At 42.8% G+C, this 19,311-nt stretch overlaps 1 protein-coding gene across 1 annotated transcript in view; it reads left to right on the plus strand.

The window, feature by feature from the left end:
- The window catches only part of LOC126161582 (glutathione S-transferase 1-1-like), an 89,888-nt gene that overhangs the window by 12,173 nt on the left and 58,404 nt on the right, over positions 1-19,311 (plus strand). Inside the window, exon 2 of the mRNA XM_049917528.1 lies at positions 11,750-11,929. Within this exon, the coding sequence (XP_049773485.1) occupies positions 11,786-11,929 (144 nt within the window). The 5' untranslated portion in view covers positions 11,750-11,785. The remainder of the gene's footprint in view (positions 1-11,749; positions 11,930-19,311) is intronic.

Below are 19,311 nucleotides of genomic sequence, written 5' to 3' on the forward strand. Positions count from 1 at the left end.
AGTCGGGTGATGCTAAGGGAATTAGATTAGGAAATGACACTTAAAATAGTAAATGAGTTTTGCTATTTGGGGAGCAAAATAACTGATGATGGTCGAAGTAGAGAGGATATAAAATGTAGACTAGCAATGGCAAGGAAAACGTTTCTGAAGAAGAGAAATTTGTTAACATCGAGTATAGATTTAAGTGTCAGGAAGTCACTTCTGAAAGTATTTGTATGGAAAGTAGCCATGTATGGAAGTGAAACATGGACGATAAATAGTTTGGACAGGAAGAGAATAGAAGCTTTCGAAATGTGGTGCTACAGAAGAATGCTAAAGATTAGATGGGTAGATCACATAACTAATGAGGAGGTATTGAATAGAATTGGGGAGAAGAGGAGCTTGTGGCACAACTTGACGAGAACCTGAAAGAAACAAAATCTAGAACTAGTCATCGGCGAACCTCAAAGTTTTTATTGCTTCTCCATGGATATTAATACCTACTCCGAATTTTTCTTTTGTTTCCTTTACTGCTTGCTCAATATACAGATTGAATAGCATTGGGGAGAGGCTACAACCCTGTCTCACTCCCTTCCCAACCACTACTTGCCTTTCATGCCCCTCGACTCTTATAACTGCCGTCTGGTTTCTGTACAAATTATAAATAGCCTTTCGCTCCCTGTATTTTATCCCTGCCACTTTTAGAATTTGGAAGAGCGTATTCCAGTCAACATTGTCAAAAGCTTTCTCTAAGTCTACAAATGCTAGAAACGTAGGTTTGCCTTACCTTAATCTTTATTCTAAGATAAGTCGTAAGGTCAGTATTGCCTCACGTGTTCCAATATTTCTACGGAATCCATACTGATTTTCCACGAGGTCGGCTTCTACCAGTTTTTCCATTCGTCTGTAAAGAATTCGCGTTAGTATTTTGCAGCTGTGACTTATTAAACTGATAGTTCGGTAATTTTCACATCTGTCAACACCTGCTTTCTTTGGGATCGGGATTATTATATTCTTCTTGAAGTCTGAGGGTACTTCGCCTGTCTCATACAGTTTTGTCAGGACTGGCTCTGCCAAGGCCGCCAGTAGTTCTAATGGAATGTTGTCTACTCCCGGGGCCTTGTTTCGGCTCGGGACTTTCAGTGCTCTGTCAAACTCTTCACGCAGTATCGTATCTCCCATTTCATCTTCATCTACATACTCTTCCATTTCTATAATATTGTCCTCAAGTACATCGCCCTTGTATAGACCCTCTATATACTCCTTCCATCTTCCTGCTTTCCCTTCTTTGGTTAGAACTGGGTTTCCATCTGAGCTCTTGATATTCATACAAGTGGTTCTCTTTTCTCCAAAGGTCTCTCTAATTTTCCTGTAGGCAGTATCTATCTTACCCCTAGTGAGATAAGCCTCTACATCCTTGCATTTGTCCTCTAGCCATGCCTGCTTAGCCATTTTGCACTTCCTGTCGATCTCATTTTTGAGACGTTTGTATTCCCTTTTGCCTGCTTCATTTACTGCATTTTTATATTTTCTCCTTTCATCAATTAAATTCAATATTTCTTCTGTTACCCAAGGATTTCTACTAGCCCTCATCTTTTTACCTACTGGATCCTCTGCTGCCTTCACTACTTCATCCCTCAGAGCTACCCATTTTTGTTCTACTGTACTTCTTTCCCCCACTGCTGTCAATGGTTCCCTTATGCTCTCCCTGAAACTGTGTACAACCTCTGGTTTAGTCAGTTTATCCAGGTCCTATCTCCTTAAATTCCCACCTTTTTGCAATTTCTTCAATTTTAATCTGCAGTTCATAACCAACAGATTGTGGTCAGAGTCCACATCTGCCCCTGGAAATGTCTTACAATTTAAACCCTCGTTCCTAAATCTCTGTCTTACCATTATATAATCTATCTGATACCTTTTAGTAGCCGGCCGCGGTGGCCGTGCGGTTCTAGGCGCTCCAGTCCGGAGCCGCGCTGCTGATACGGTCGCAGGTTCGAATCCTGCCTCGGACATGGGTGTGTGTGATGTCCTTAGGTTAGTTAGGTTTAAGTAGTTCTAAGTTCTAGGGGACATGACCACAGCAGTTGAGTCCCATAGTGCTCAGAGCCATTTGAACCATTTTTTTGAACCTTTTAGTATCTCCGGGATTCTTCCATGTACACAACCTTCTTTTATGATTCTTGAACCAAGTGTTAGCTATGATTAAGTTATGCTCTGTGCAAAATTCTACCAGGCGGCTTCCTCTTTATTTCTTAGCCCCAATCCGTATTCACCTACTATGTTTCCTTCTCTCCCTTTTCCTACACTCGAATTCCAGTCACCCATAACTATTAAATTTTCGTCTCCCTTCACTACCTGAATAATTTCTTTTATCTCATCATACATTTCATCAATTTCTTCATCTGCAGAGCTCTAGTTGGCATATAAACTTGTACTACTGTAGTAGGCGTGGGCTTCGTGTCTATCTTGGCCACAATAATGCGTTCACTATGCTGTTTGTAGTAGCTTACCCGCACGCCTATTTTTTTATTCATTATTAAACCTACCCCTGCATTACCTCTATTTGATTTTGTATTTATAACCCTGTATTCACCTGACCAAAAGTCTTGTTCCTCCTGCTACCGAACTTCACTAATTCCCACTATATCTAACTTTAACCTATCCATTTCCCTTTTTAAGTTTTCTAACCTACCTGCCCGATTAAGGGATCTGACGTTCCACGCTCCGATCTGTAGAACGCCAGTTTTCTTTCTCCTGGTAACAATGTCCTCTTGAGTAGTCCCCGCCCGGAGATCCGAATGGGTGACTATTTTACCTCCGGAATATTTCCTTGGGGTATTCCGGAAATTACCTTTACAACTGTTGATTTCGTTAACGGCGACGTATTGAGTTCTATCAGCAACGAAGTCTTGAATCCACTCGCAAATCTGGCCCGATAATCGATAAGCTCATTTGCTTCACTAAACGGCAATGCGGGACAGTGTCAAATGCCTTCCTGAAGTCAAAGTGCACGGATGCCTGAGCGCCGTTTTCTACAGCGCTGTGGGTCTCGTGGAGGAACAGAGCGAGCTGTGTTTGCGGAATCCATGTTCATTTTTATAGAGACAACTTTCTTCCTCTAAAAACGTAATAATTTTAGAGCATAAAACATGTTACATAATTCTACATCATCAACAATATCGGTCTAATCGTGTCCTGCGGTCCACCTTGAAAAGGAAATGACCTGCACATTTTTCCAGTCGCTAGGTACCCTTCGTTGCTCCAGCTGTCTACGATAAACTGCTGCTGGAAGGGGAGTAAGCTCTTTCGCTTAATCTTTGTGGAATCCGACAGGTATCTCATCTGGTGCTGATACCTTTCCGCTACTAAGCGGTTATAGTTACTTTTCTGTTCTGCAATCGATTACTTCAATATCTTCCATTTCCACGTTCGTAGAACTTGGGCATCGGTGTGATCCCCAGAGAGATTATTTTCAGTCTACTGAAACGTCATTATACGCAACCATAGAACGTGTTCCAAAATTCTAAAACATACTGACGTCAGCGACGTAGGTCTACAGTTCGAAGATATGTCTCGACATCATGACTATCCTGCACTTCTTTCCACTCTCTTGAACCGCTTCGCTCCTCTATCGATTTGCGGTACACTACTGCTAGAAGAGTGGAAAGTTCATTCGCGTACTCAATGTAGAATCGTATGGGTGTCTCAGTAGATCCAGTGGCCTTTCCTCAGTGAACTGATTCCAGTTGAATTGATGTCCTTTGGACACTTGTTTCGTTATGTCATTTTGACGTTCGTGCGACGATTTAAGAGAGGAACAGCAGTAATATCTTCCTTAGTGAAACAAGTTTAGAAACAGGATTTTCGTACTTCTGCCTTCTGTTGTCCGTTTGGGTGCCATTATGAACAGAGACGGACAGATGGCTTTGCTCCGTTAACTGATATAACATAAAGAGAAAAACTTCTTAGGGTTTTTGTCAGATCGCAGACAGAATTTTACTTTCTAATTAGTTGAACGCGTCATGCATTGTCTCCTTACGCGTATTTTGGCTTCGTTTGGTTTTTGTCTATGAAGCTTTAGTCACGCTTAAATCTGTAGTGAAAATAGCTTTGCCTTCGGAACAGCTTTCCAATCCGGCTCTCGAACGACGTCGCGTTTTCACAATCCCTCACAAAACTTGGCAGGTACCTGTCTAAGGCGTATTGTAAAATACTCATGAACTTGTCCATTTCCGCTCAACATTTTCCCCTGGAGACGAACGTTTCATGCTGACCGCACAGGTAATCTGACATATATTTCTTGTTTCAATTACTGACAAGAAATATGTACCTACCTTTCTTTACATGCCTATTTAAGCCGTATTCAACGATGGTGTAAAGGCCTTATGATCACTGATTGGGTGCTATACGGTAACAGAGTCGAAAAGTTCGTTTCTGTCTGTGTGCAAGAGATCCAAACTGTTAGCTTTACGAAGTGGGTCTGTGATTAACTGCTCAAAGTAATTTTCAGAAGAGGCGCTTGGAACACACACGGTTCCTTGTCCCTACTGCACGACCTATTCACTTGAGTTTCCCGTCCACATTAGTGGGTTCAAGGCGCAACCTTCTCCAAGTTTTCCTCTGAAATGGTATGCTTCTACGGGTCCTGTGGCAGGGGGGGGGGGGGGGGGGGTGGTTCCATAAAAACATCAGATAAACCTGTTTGATCCACTTTAATATTAATCTTCACCCAAATAATTTCACATTCGGAATCCGGACAAACCTCACTTGATAACATCGTATTATTTACGGCTATGAGTAAACTGTAAGTCGTTTTACAGGGTGACCGTCATTGAACCATATGAAATAAAATCGTCATAAATACTGAACAGTTTGCGTTCGGACGTTGACTGCACGGTTGACCGCGGGGCATGATGGCAATTAGTATGCGCATGTGCCTTGTTGTTGTCGGCCATTTGCATGTGAAAATGTTATAGCTCACTGTGCCTGAGCGTATAGCTCTTGTAACGTCATATTATGCGAGCAATAACAGCCCAACTGCGACTCAAAGGAAGTTCGTGACAAGGTTCAAGCTGAAGACACCAGTCTTGTGTGCTAACAATCAAGAATTTGATTCACAAGTTTGAGAGAATGGGTAGTGTTTGTGATGACAGTGTTGGTAGTGTCGGTCGTCCAAAAAGGGCGGAAACGCCTGAAAACAACGAGAAAACACACGGTGTGTTTAAAACTAGCCCCAGAGAATTGAGCAGACGGGCTGCACAATAAGTGGGAAGCAGCTGGGAGACACGATGACTAATTGTTGTTGAAGACCTGCACCTCCTTTCATGCAAAATGCAAACCTATTAGCCATTAAGCCCCAGGGCCATGGAACAGCGGTTGTGTTTCGCCAACACTATTGTCCCCAGAATTGACGAACAGGGCTTTGATATGAGTCGGTTTCGTTGCGCATTTGAGGGACTGAGAATCCTCATTTCGCGATCGAGGAGTCTCTTCGTCCTCAACAGGTGACTGTGTGGTGTGCACTGCCCAGTTACAGAATAATCGGTGCGATATTCCTTAATGGCAAGGTGACTATTGAATGGTGCATGAAGGTTTTGGAGGATTATTTCATCCCAGTTATCCAAAGTGACCCTGATGTCGACAGAATGTTGTTCATGCAAGACGGAGCTCGACCTCATCGAAACACGAGAGTATGTGATGTCCTGGAGGAGCACTTTGGGGACGGCGTTCTGGCTCTGGGATACCCAGAAGCCAGTAGGATGGGCATAGATTGGCCGCCATATTCTCTGTATCTGAACATAAGTGACTCCTTTTAGTGAACTATGTTAAGGACGAGGTGTACAGCAATAGCCACAAAACCATTGCTGAGCTGAAAACAGCCATTCAGGAGGTCATCGACAGCATCGATGTTCCGACACTTCGGCGGGTCATGCAGAATTTCGCTAATTGTCTGCGCCACATCATCGCCAATGATGGCAGGCATACAGAACATGTCACAACATAAATCCGAATATCTGTAGTGACGTTAACATGTTGAATAAAGTGTGTGGGCGCCGTAGTTTGTAACTAATTTAGCTTTCTTTCGTGTAGTTCAATAATTGTCACCCTGTATATATGGCTTACTTTAATTCTGATTACTTTACGGATGAGATAATGGGCTAAATATTTGATGCTGAGCATGTAAGCGAGAAAAATCTTAGAAAAGGTCAGACACTGGATCAGTATAGTCTGGGAATGTGCGCTCCGTTTTAAGAAAAGCTAGTTTCCCATGCATGTCAATACTTAAACGACGTCATGTATCCTAAACTATGCGTCGTACAATGATATAATTTTGCAGGTGCATTCAGTGGTGTAGAAGGATGCTGTCTGCAAAATATGTTGCGATTAGGGTGTGTAGTGAAGACCTAACAAATTAAACTATAATACTTGATGTGGCAGTTGTACTGCTGCGTGCGTGTGTGCGCGCGTGTGTTAATTAGAATTTTTTTTTTCCAAGATTTGAAATTATATGTGTAGTTTATTGTTGCTAATGACTACGGGCTCTCATTTTCAAATAATGGATGAAAATAGCCCGTGTATTTCTGGGCGGTGAATTACGCTGGCTCAAGACATCTACAGTTTCTGTCATGCTTATCCTGTTGTTTAAACCTTTGACGTAAGATTATATCTCTTAATGGGCAGGCCATGAGAGAATTTTAAATTTTAATTCTGCCCGTAATTATTTGAAATACTGAAAACAAAATTTTTCATTCTTCTTTAATCCGTTAAGCAGTTTGTAAATAGCATTGTGCACCATGAATCTCGTTACCCGGTTAGAAATTCAAATAAGCACACCTTCGCCACCCGCATGAAATGTATCTTTGCGATATACGTTCCAGTCGGAATGTATAATTTCATTGCTGTCAATATTTGATTGCAGCCAGCTTTCTGGACCTACTTTGTGGGCATTATTACCTCTCAAAAGCGAGTCAAGCTCTGGGACCCTTCCATGGGTGTTCCTGCAGGCGTGTAATATATTACAATATTCCATCTGCGCTCTGCCATGACGAATGCAGACTTTTTACGTATTCTGACGATCCTAGACTCGTCTAAATAGTTTACGAAACATATTCGCTGAACTACGAATTCCTTCAGCATCAGCTGTATTGGGTGCTACTGTACTACCTATCAATGACATATCAAAATTTGTGCCTGACCGGGACGCGAATTTCCCGATGATCGTGAGCAAATTAGACTGTGATATATAATCGGCCCAGGGAGCGTGCTCGGATAGCCCAATGGCAAGGCGACCGCTCGCGATAAGCGGGAAACCTGCCTTCGAGTCCTGGTCCGGCACAAATTTTCGTATCATTGATAGGTAGCACAGCTGTACCCAATACAGCTGATGCAATTCAGCGAATATATTTCGAAAAAGCAAATGTTTTAATTAATGGATCTGGCACTCACCTCTATCTGAAATCTGAACGTATTTTATTGGTCCTGTAACTGATTCCTCTATCCTATGCAGCACACGTACTCCGCTCCCCTAGTAACCGCTCCCTATGTCGAGTGCACATGACCTTTTAAGAGAGTTCCTATAATTCTGTATCCGATATTGGAGGTCCAGAAATCCGTCACAAAATCGTCAGGATGTCTGGTTTAAGCCTTCCTCTCGTCTCCAAAGTAGAGGACTGCGATGGGTTCTGGGAACAATGCTGTAAAGCGCTAGCTCTGCTTCCACTCCCCGTGCGAGACTAGCTGTTTTCATCGCAGTAACCAGCAACTTGCAGGAAACGAAGGTAGCCTTCGAACACAAGGCGGAAGGCGTCACTCATGCCGAGATGAACCACGATTTGAAGCTGGGTGTACCTAGTGCTCTCATTTATTGTCTGTAGAGCCTCCTTCACGTCTTTAATGTGATAGCCCTCCAAGTGGAGTGGACACGGGCCCTTTTTAGCGAACTGCCTGCTCCATTACCTGCCTGGCACTGGAGCTCCAGATGACCAGTAATCTCACCTTCTGCGCAAATTTGGAACTGTAGGGGTGATGTGCCGCAGCTGTTACGTTGCTTCTGGTTATTACTGACAAGGGAAACTCCCTAAGACGCCCCCCCCCCCGCCCCCCCCCCCCCCCTCCCGCTTAGATTTAGTGGTAAAATGTCCCAATGGACAGCCTGTCAACAGCTGAACACAGATCAAGAATGAAAACAGGAAAGTGTACTGAAATGCGAAAAAAGAAGCGAAACAGATGCAGTGAAAGGCCCAAGCTCAAGGTGTGCAACATCGGGAAGAATTGCGAGAATCACGTCGTCGTGGTTGTGTCGTCTCGGTGTTGGACTGGAAAGTGGGAGATCGGTGTTCAAATCTGCCTCGTGCCCCATTTTTTTTTTTTCCCCACAAAGTTATGAACTTTCCGTCCGGTCATTGAGGTGCCTGTTCTCCTTCCGTTGTCTCGGAAATAGTCATACTATACATTGGTTACAGAATATGAATCATGAGGCAAGTATATATTACTGTCGCAAGTAAATGTGATGAACAGAGAGTAGGCGAGATGCCGCATAGACCTCGCACAGAAATGAAAACAACAAAGAAACGGGTGTGAACTATGTTACAACAAATGAATTAAAGAGTCAAAACTTCCTTAACGGGATGCAAGTCATAACATGTGATACTTGCGTAGAAAGAATAGGAAGTATGTGCGTCTGGAGGTCACTTCCTTAAACCTCGCTGTTGCGAACGAACACACGACACAGACATAAATTTCAATGTAGCGCACAGGCACGTCAATGACCGGACGGATAGTTCATAATTTTGTGAAAAAAATATGGGCACGGGGCAGTCAAACACCGTGACCATATAACCACGACACCGTGGCTATTTAAATTAGCTCGATGTTGCACATTTGAGCTTGGACTGCTTACGGTTTCGATTTTGCTTCTTTTTTCACAGTTCAGTATACCTTCTTCTGTTTCCATTGTTGAACTGTGTTCAGTTTTTGATTCAATTAAGTTAACCAGTAACTTCTAATACTGTGTACCTGAGGTCGCTGTACAGCATTATGTAGTGTTCTTCTACCAGTAATTCGCTGTTTGTCTTCGACGGCGCAGAATTTTTCTTGCGATTTTTTTCGCTCATCTATGATAATCGCTAACAATTAACGCAGCTATTTTACGCACGCCCATGTTTGTAAAGAAACTGATTTGAGAGCCAGTAGAAGCCGACCACGGCCGTTGGAGATCGGTGGGAGCGCAAATCACACTACCCAGCTTGTCGCGCGTGCCGTCGGCGCTTTCGTGAGTTCGGATGTCCCGTACGCTTCCATGTCAACGTTCGTTGCATCGTCCCATTGAGGACGGCTTTACCACTGAGCACTTGCACGTTCACGAACCCGCAATACCAGCCGAGAAAACAGGTAGAATACGCAAATGCACAAGTCCGCGAATCCTTCAGTACCACCGGAAGCAACTCTGATTGTTGAAGATCACTCACTACCGACTTCATATACTCAACACCTAAAACATCACTCCGTCCCACCGAGCGTGCTACTCACTTCTTACCCTTGCAAAGACTACCTTCCGACCCCTAGTTTTCTAAATTCCAAGCAGCTTCACAAAATTACGGTAATTTACATCCAGTGTTTTCTGCGAGTTAATTTCAGGAGCTGAATGCAGGCGTTTACGCTGAAAGTTTCTTGCTCCCTATAATAGCACTAAACGTCGGAATCTTCTTTCCAGCGGGTGCTAAACATCACTGCTGTCATGGGGAAAGTCACAAGCACTTAAGACGTCCTTGTAGGCCTCGGTCACAGTCCATTTACAGGGTGTTTCAAAAATGACCGGTATATTTGAAACGGCAATAAAAACTAAACGAGCAGCGATAGAAATACACCGTTTGTTGCAATATGCTTGGGACAACAGTACATTTTCAGGCGGACATACTTTAGAAATTACAGTAGTTACAATTTTCAACAACAGATGGCGCTGCAAGTGATGTGAAAGATATAGATGACAACGCAGTCTGTGGGTGCACCATTCTGTACGTCGTCTTGCTGCTGTAAGCGTGTGCTGTTCACAACGTGTACGTGTGCTGTAGACAACAGGGTTTATTCCTTAGAACAGAGGATTTTTCTGGTGTTGGAATTCCACCGCCTAGAACACAGTGTTGTTGCAACAAGACGAAGTTTTCAACGGAGGTATAATGTAACCAAAGGACCGAAAAGCGATACAATAAAGGATCTGTTTGAAAACTTTCAACGGACTGGGAACGTGACGGATGAATGTGCTGGAAAGGTAGGGCGACCGCGTACGGCAACCACAGAGGGCAACGCGCAGCTAGTGCAGCAGGTGATCCGACAGCGGCCTCGGGTTTCCGTTCGCCGTGTTGCAGCTGCGGTCCAAATGACGCCAACGTCCACGTATCGTCTCATGTGCCAGAGTTTACACCTCTATCCGTACAAAATTCAAACGCGGCAACCCCATCAGCGCCGCAACCATTGCTGCACGAGAGACATTCGCTAACGATATAGTGCACAGGATTGATGACGGCGATATGCATGTGGGCAGCATTTGGTTTACTGACGAAGCTTATTTTTACCTGGATGGCTTCGTCAATAAACAGAACTGGCGCATATGGGGAACCGAAAAGCCCCATGTTGCAGTCCCATCGTCCCTGCATCCTCAAAAAGTACTGGTGTGGGCCGCCATTTTTTCCAAAGGAATCATTGGCCCATTTTTCAGATCCGAAACGATTACTGCATCACACTATCTGGACATTCTTCGTGAATTTGTGGCGGTACAAACTGCCTTAGACGACACTGCGAACACCTCGTGGTTTATGCAAGATGGTGCCCGGCCACATCGCACGGCCGACGTCTTTAATTTCCTGAATGAATATTTCGATGATGTGTGATTGCTTTGGGCTATCCGAAACATACAGGAGGCGGCGTGGATTGGCCTCCCTATTCGCCAGACATGAACCCCTGTGACTTCTTTCTGTGGGGACACTTGAAAGACCAGGTGTACCGCCAGAATCCAGAAAATTGAACAGCTGAAGCAGTACATCTCATCTGCATGTGAAGCCATTCCGCCAGACACGTTGTCAAAGGTTTCGGGTAATTTCATTCAGAGACTACGCCATATTATTGCTACGCATGGTGGATATGTGGAAAATGGCTCTGAGCACTATGGGACTCAACATCTTAGGTCATAAGTCCCCTAGAACTTAGAACTACTTAAACCTAACTAACCTAAGGACATCACACACACCCATGCCCGAGGCAGGATTCGAACCTGCGACCGTAGCAGTCCCGCGGTTCCGGACTGCAGCGCCAGAACCGCTAGACCACCGCGGCCGGCGATATGTGGAAAATATCGTACTATAGAGTTTCCCAGACCGCAGCGCCATCTGTTGTTGAAAATTGTAACTACTGTAATTTCGAAAGTTTGTCTGCCTGAAAATGTACTGTTGTCCCAAGCATATTGCAACAAACGGTGTATTTCTATCGCTGCTCGTTTAGTTTTTATTGCCGTTTCAAATATACCGGTCATTTTTGAAACACCCTGTAGAAGGATTACGGAAAGATCGGCCCGTATCTCCAGGCCGAACAAAAGCTCCCGTCCCATGGGACCGAAAACCGGCTATGGCATCCACATTAGCGAACAAGAAAGTACAAGGACAGGGCTACAAATAATATGTTACAAGCGTATTTACTTAATATTGCTTTAGCTTCAATCGGCACCTATACATACGCTGAATAATCTGTGGAAATAATGACTGGATGTTTGCTTTTGTAGCTCTGCAGCCGGCTACCTGAACGGTGGAGTTAAGTCATGCCGCAGCTGAGCCTGTACCACACCGAGGCGAGCCCGCCGTGTCGGACCGTCCGTATGCTGGCACGCACTCTCGGTCTCGATCTGCAATTGGTTGATGTGGACATGCTGCAGGAAGAGCACCGTAAGCCAGAATTCGTCAAGGTACAGTTGCCCTGCCGTAACATTCGCTTGCTGGTGTTTATAGAGGACCTCTAATTTTAAATGTAGTCATCATTCCTTGAGTTAGTTTGTAGCTCTGCAACACTGTCTTCATATTTACATACCCAGAAAATCTAACTTCTTCAGTAATCTCTACTCTTAACAGTGCTCATTTGACCGATGTGGATGTCTTGAAAGATAATTAGGAATCATCCCGTAGCTGGGAGTTGATCACTACTAATTTGTTACAGGGTTCAAGATTAGGTACGTTACATTAACAACAGATAGAGATGAAATACCGAAGTTAACAAAGATAAAACACAGGCAGCAAAAAGTTATCTACTACTTTTACATAAGCGAGACTGTAGTTACAAGTCGAAGTACGTGAAAGGGAGGTAGCAGTAGAGGAAGGAGTTGACTCGGTGGCTGCCTATGCTCCAAATTTTTCAGTTTCTACAATGAGCGAGCAATAAACAAAAGAAAAAGGAAACGATTTCAAGTCCAAGGCGGGATGATACAGCAACCAGTGACTAATGTTTTGAAGGGATAGTCTTTTCCGCAAAACAGGCTATTATTTTATATTTTGGCAATAACGTATTTCGCCTTTAAGTCCTCTTCAAATTGAATGGCACAACTGGTGTTCAGAACATAGGCCGCCGACCATGCAAATGTCTTAGTAGGTAAACACTGTTGTCAATATTTTAAGAACATTGCGTGGTGTCTTAATACAAAACAGTGTTGAGTACACGACAAGTCACGTTTAAAATACATAAAGGGCCTTAGCAGGTAGTTGTCCTTGAGGAGTTTTAAGAGACTTTGTACAATGCCCTTTGCGCAGTCCAGAGGACACCAAAGCCCGGATCAGGCCTACAGAAACGCATCACAAAATGTAAACATGTAAGAAATGCCGTTGTAAAAGTTCCGACTTCGCAAATAATAGCGTATAATAAAATAATAGCCTTATTTGCGCCGCCGTAACATGTACAACGGAATTTCTTAAATGTTTACATTTTGTGATGCATTTCTATAGGCTTGATACCGTTTTTGGTGTCCTCTGGACTGCGCTATATAGATTACTCTACAAGGGCACAGCGTGATATCTTGAAACTAGACTAGGTCAGCTACCTACTGAGGCGGTCTCTCACGTATTTTAAATGTGACTTCCCCTGAACTCAACACTATTTTGTATCAGGGTGTCATGCAATGTTCTTAAAATATTGACGATGATGTGTGCCTGCTAAGATGCTTCCATGAACGGCAGCCTACGTGTTTAACACCTATTGGGCTCGCCAATCTGAAGATGGCTTAAATAAGGCGAAACGAGTTATTGGGAGAATGTAAACCAATAAAGCCTATTTTGCAGTCAACGATTGTTTCTTTCTTCATAAAAGAAACGGAACTTAGTTCAAGGAAAAGAAAAAAAAACTGACTGTTAACACTTTTATTCTATCGTGAACTATCAACTGAAGGAATGAAGCATCAAGAAATGCAAGAGAAGAATGAAGGAATGGAAACGAATTAAATTGGTTGATGCTAAAGAAATTAGATTAGCAAATGAGATAGTAGCAATGTTAGTCTTGATACTTGGTCAAATAAATGATACGTTATGGCAAAAGTAAGGATAAATATGAAAATGAAACGTGAACGATAATCAGTACAAACAAAAGGAGAAAAGAAACTTTTGAAATGCGAAGTTTTGAAAGAATATTGAATATTAGATGAGCAAAAAGAGTATCTAACGAAGAGGTATTAAATCTAATTGGGGAGGAAAGATCAAAATGATATTATTCGACTAGAAGAAATGGTAGACTGATAGGACACAACTTGAAACATCAAGAAATATTTAAATTGGTAATGGACGGAACTGTTTGGAGTAAAAACTGTAGGGGCAGACCAAAGCTTGACTCCAGTAAATAGATTCAAATATGTAGGTTGTAGATTCCTATAGGATGCTTAGTGGAGAACTTTATTAAATGTCTTTGGACTGAAGACGGCTATAATAAGACGACGACTTACTACTACTACTACTACTACTACTACTACTACTAGTAGTAGTAGTAGTAGTAGTAGTAGTACCACCACCACCACCGCTACCATCTTACACAGATGAAAACGACGTAAATCCGCCAGAGAGACCAATATAGAGTAAATTAAGCTACTTTTTCATTAAGGAACTTATTTTTTCTCACTATCTGTATCTGGCGACATTTTGCTGTAGCTCAATCCGCTTCAGTGGAAAAGGAAGATAGAAAGCTCAAGTTTCTAATATGTCTGGCAACTGGATATACCTCATCCTTTCTCTCCCCTGTCTCTGTCCATCTACCGCTTCCCCTTTCTTTGTCGATCTCCTTTTCCGTCCCTCTCTCTCTGTCCATCACCTCCTTTCTGTCCATCTTCTACTCCCTCCCTGCCGCCGCTGCCCCCCTCTCTGTTCATCTCCTCTCCCCTCCCCCGTCTGACCTTGAGAATTGTTTATTGTTACTAGAAATTGAGAATCTGTAGTAGTGGTATTCTAATCAAAAACCAATAAACTTCCCTGTTGGCTAACAAAGTTTCACTACTACAAAATTTATAACGTTTTGCTATTATTAAATTTATATATTACATATATTTAAAAAAGTAGGTAAATAAAAACTTGCACGCGTTCATAGGAAACGTTGTCAAATTTCAAAGCAATCGATGAGGAACTTAGAGAGATCGAGTGATTTTGAAGAAACGAGCATCTATATCTGTACTTATATAGAAAATGTCGATTTGCTAATCGCAAATCTCCGAAAGTTTTTGACCAAAAGCTTTGAAATTTTCACACAAAGTTGCACTGGAATACGCATGTGTTTTGTGTCGTATGTACCTGTCTTTTAATTTTTGTAATATATAATTTTTACAAACTTAATAATAGGGAAACGTTTCCTATCGTTATTTACAAGTGGGTTAAAACTTCGGCAATAACAGTCGAATTCCTGACAAAGGTAATAAATATAAAACATAACATCTTCGTGAATAAGAAATTGAATTGGTAATTACTTTTTACAGATTATCTTAGCCGATAAAATTCGGCAACATGTGTTCTGTGTTTGATGGTTGATTTTAGAGGTAGTTCATTTGCTTTCACATATTTCCGCTAATTGTCCGCATGCACAGCTGAGTGATTTGCGCGTCTGACTCCCATGTGGAAATCTTGGGTTCAATTCTGGGTAGTTCCAGGAACTTTCCCAGCAGGGAGGATTGGAACGGGGCAAATGAACCTTGTGACGCAACTTCAGGAGTTGCTCAACAAGACGTAGCGGCTCTAAGTTCTGGAAAGATGACGGTGGCTGGCGTAGCAGTGTGCTGACTCATTGCTTCCTCCGCACATTCTCAAGTGACGCCGTAAGGTGGAGGAGGATGACAGGCGGTCTGTCAGGGCATGATCGCCGAGTTACTTTACTGTCACATTTCCACTCATTAATACTGTTTAGCGTAATTTTATGAGCGACGCAAAAAACATGAAGAAAGCTACGTGCACTGGCAAGCCTTTCAGCATTTTTTCGAAAACTACGTATATTAACAACAGATTGACAATATTCTCTCTCCTCTGTGAATCATTTCATTAGTAATTCTTCTGAACTGGAAAACGAGTAGTTTTTACAAATGTAACAAGCAATGAAAGTGACCTCAACTGTTCAGGTCTTAACCTGACTTACATAGAAAAGGCCAAAATTTATATATATTCTGAGAAAAAAGACTCACCACGAAGGAATTATCCACATGGGATGGAAATCGGTAGATGCGATGTACATGCGGACAAATGATTACAGTTTCAGAAAAACTGGAAGATTTACTCAAGAGAGAGAGCTTCACAGACTGAGCAAGTCAATAACGCGTTGGTCCACTCTAGCCCTTACGCAAGCAGTTATTCGGCTTAGCACTGATAGTTGTTGGACGTCCTGAGAGATATTGTGCCAATTTATTTCCAATTGACGTGTCAGGTTTTCGAAATAAAAGGCTGGTTGGAGGGCCTTGCCCACAACGCTCCAAACTTTCTCAGTGGAGACCTTGCTGGCAAAGACAGAGCTTGGCAAGCACGAAGACAAGCGTTACACACTCTCGCTGTCTGCAGGCGAGTATTGTCTTGCTGAAATGTAACCCAGGATGGCTTGCCATAAAGACGAACGAATTGGACCGTAGAATATCGTCAGTGTGTCACTATAGCGTAAATGTGTCGCGGATGACAGCTAAAGGGAACCTGCTATGAAAAGAAAGGGCACCCCCACACCATCACTCCTGGTTGTCAAATCATATGGTGGACGACAGCCAAGTTGGTATTCCATTGCTGTTAGGGGCATCTCCAGAACGTCATTCCTAGTCATTGGAACTCAGAAGCGGGGCTCATGGCCGAAAATCCTACTCCAGTCAACGAGATTCCAGGCCGAAGACATGTCTGGAGAAGCCCTGAACAGTGCTAGGATTTTAATCTGCCTGTCGCCCGCCATACGACCCGACAACCAGAATTGGTGGTCTGGGGTGCTATTTCTTTGCGTCTTCGGTGGTCATCCGCGGCAACCTTCCAGCACATCAGTACGTAGACAAAACTCTACGGCCCCTTCTGTTGCCCTCCAATTTCAGCAAGATAATGCCCGCCCTCACACGAAGAGTGTTTCTCCTGCTTGTCCTCGTGCTTGTCTGACCCTGCCTTGGCCAACAGTGTCGCCGGATCTCTCCCCAGTTGAGAACGTGTGGAGCATTATGTGTAGGACCCGTCAATTAGCTCGAGATTTTGACGATCTACCGCCATATCCCCCAGGAAGACATACAACAACTGTCAGTACCAAGCCTAATAACTGCTTGTGTAAGGGCCAGAGGTGGACCAATGCATTATTGACTTGCTCAGTTTGTAAAGCTTTTTCTCTTGAATAAATCGTCCAGTTTTTCTGAAACGGTAATCATTTGTCTGTACATGTAAATCACATCCATAGATTTCCGTCCCATTTGGATAATTCCTTCGTGGTGCGACTTTTATTGTGTTAAAGTGTGTATTAGCAGTTCACTAGCGAATTAAGTTTCCATTAAGACCTTCTCCCTCATTCTAGCTAAATATTTGATTCTAGCATACATTGCATACATTGCATACATTGCAAAGCTCTTTAACTAAATACAGCATAACTTGTAGGAACCATTTACTACGAAGTTTTACCTTATCACTTACTAGTTTATCTTACAGCAGTATATTTGTGTTACATCAAAATACAATATAAACGATTTGTGTTCAGTAAACTGTATGACGCTCTTGTTCTGTGATGTAATAGATGCATCACATATAGAAACGTCTCACTATACTTCGCTTGCTTTCTTTTATAATCGCATGGCGCTTTTCAGCTTTAGCAATACGCACACCTATTTCAAGGCTCGCAATGTGTGGATAAACTGAAGGAGCCAGATGGTGATGAAAGTTTGAGGGAACGTCAGACTGAAACTGGGGAAATAAACATCATAGATGACGTACTCATAGCTGTAAGAGACTAAATAGTGAAAGCAGCAGAGGATCACAAATGTAAAACTACACGGCCTAGTACAAATCCTTCGATGAAACAGGAGGAAATAACCGAACAGACGAAAGGAGAAAATATAAAAACGAGGAAAATAAAGCAGACGGGAAGGATTGTAGACGTCCAAAAAATGACAGAAAATTCAAAATGGCTAAGCGGGAATGCTGTAGAAGTAGGCATCGCTAGGGGAAAAATGTGGCGCACAGGAGGAGTTGAAGCTACCTTTGGAGAAAGGACTCAGCTGCACAGACGGCAAGTTAGTAAGAACAGTGGGCACGGAGGGAAAGCTGAAAGATGAAAGGAACATACTGTATAACAGAACTATACAACTGAAATGAACTTGGAGGCAATGCTATAAAAAGAGGAAAGGAAGTAGGTGAAGATGAGATGGAGAATATGAGAGTGCGAGAATAATTCGAAAAAGCACTGAAAGACGTGAGTCTAAACAAAGCGCCCGGAGTAGACGACATTCCCTCAGAATTATTAACATCATTGGGAGAGCCAGCCATGACAAAATTGTTGCACCTGGTGTGAAAGACATGAGACAGACGAAATACCCTCAGACTTAAATAACATTGTTACATCAATTCCAAAAAAAGGGTACTGACAGGATGTGTACTACGGAACTATCAGTTTAACAAGTCGCGGTTGAAAAATACTGACACGAATTATTTACAGAAGAATGGAAAACTGGTAGAAGTCGACCTCGGGGAAGATCAGTTGGGGTTCCAGAAAAATGTAAGAACAAGCGAGGCAATATAAACCCTGAGACTTAGCAGAAGATAGGTTGAAGTAAGGCAAGTATACATTAATAGTATTTGTAAATTTATGAGTGAGCTTTTTACAGTGTTGACGGGACTACACTCTTTGAGAACGGGAAAGTAGCAGGGATAAAGTACAACCTGTACTGAAACCAGATAGCACTTATGAGTCACGTACATGAAAGGTAAGCATTGGTTGGGGAGGGAGTGAGACAGCGTATCTCCAGAGTTATTCAGTCTGTACACTGAGCAAGCAGTAAAGGAAATGATGGGAAAATCCGGAAAGAGAACTAAAGTTGACAGAGAAGAATAAAAAAACTCAGGTTTGCTGACATTGTCAGTCTATCAGGGGTAGTAGAGAGTTCGGAGCAGCAATTGAAGGAAATGAATCGTGTGTTGAAAAGAGGTGGTAGATTACTTAGTGAGACACTAACAGTAGTAGATGTATTTTGCCATGTGAGCAGTTTATGGCCCGTGTAAAGATGGTGTAAAATGAAGAATGGCAATAGCAAGAAACCCATTTCTGGTACACAGGAATTTATTAGCATCTAATACAAGAATTAGGAAGTCTTTTCTGCAGGTATTTGTCCTTGTGCGAAGTGAAACGTAGTTGATAAGTAGTTCACATCAGAAATGAACAACAGCTTTTGAAACGTAGTGTTGCAGACGAATGCTGCATATTATATGGGCGGGTGTCCGCTCCCGGTAGCTGAGTGGTCAGCGCGACAGACTGTCAATCCTAAGGGCCCGGGTTCGAATCCCAGTTGGGTCGGAGATTTTCTCTGCTCTGGGACTGGGTGTTGTGTTCTCCTAATGATCCTCATTTCATCCCCATCGACGCGCAAGTCGCCGAAGTGGCGTCAAATCGAAAGACTTGCACCAGGCGACGGGAGGCCCTTGTCACACGCTATTATTATTATTATTATTATTATTATTATTATCTTCTTTCCTTTCTCAGACCTTAGGTCTGGTTAAAAATGGAAAGTGACGTGGACCGTCATCAAGCGTGACTTCCTTTTAACTGTACGGTATATGTTACATTGCATTTAGGCACTTTTGGGTCATTGAACATGTGTCAATAATTACGTATTTCTGTAGT

Source organism: Schistocerca cancellata, chromosome 2 (assembly GCF_023864275.1).
Source record: "Schistocerca cancellata isolate TAMUIC-IGC-003103 chromosome 2, iqSchCanc2.1, whole genome shotgun sequence".
Lineage (NCBI taxonomy): Eukaryota > Metazoa > Arthropoda > Insecta > Orthoptera > Acrididae > Schistocerca > Schistocerca cancellata.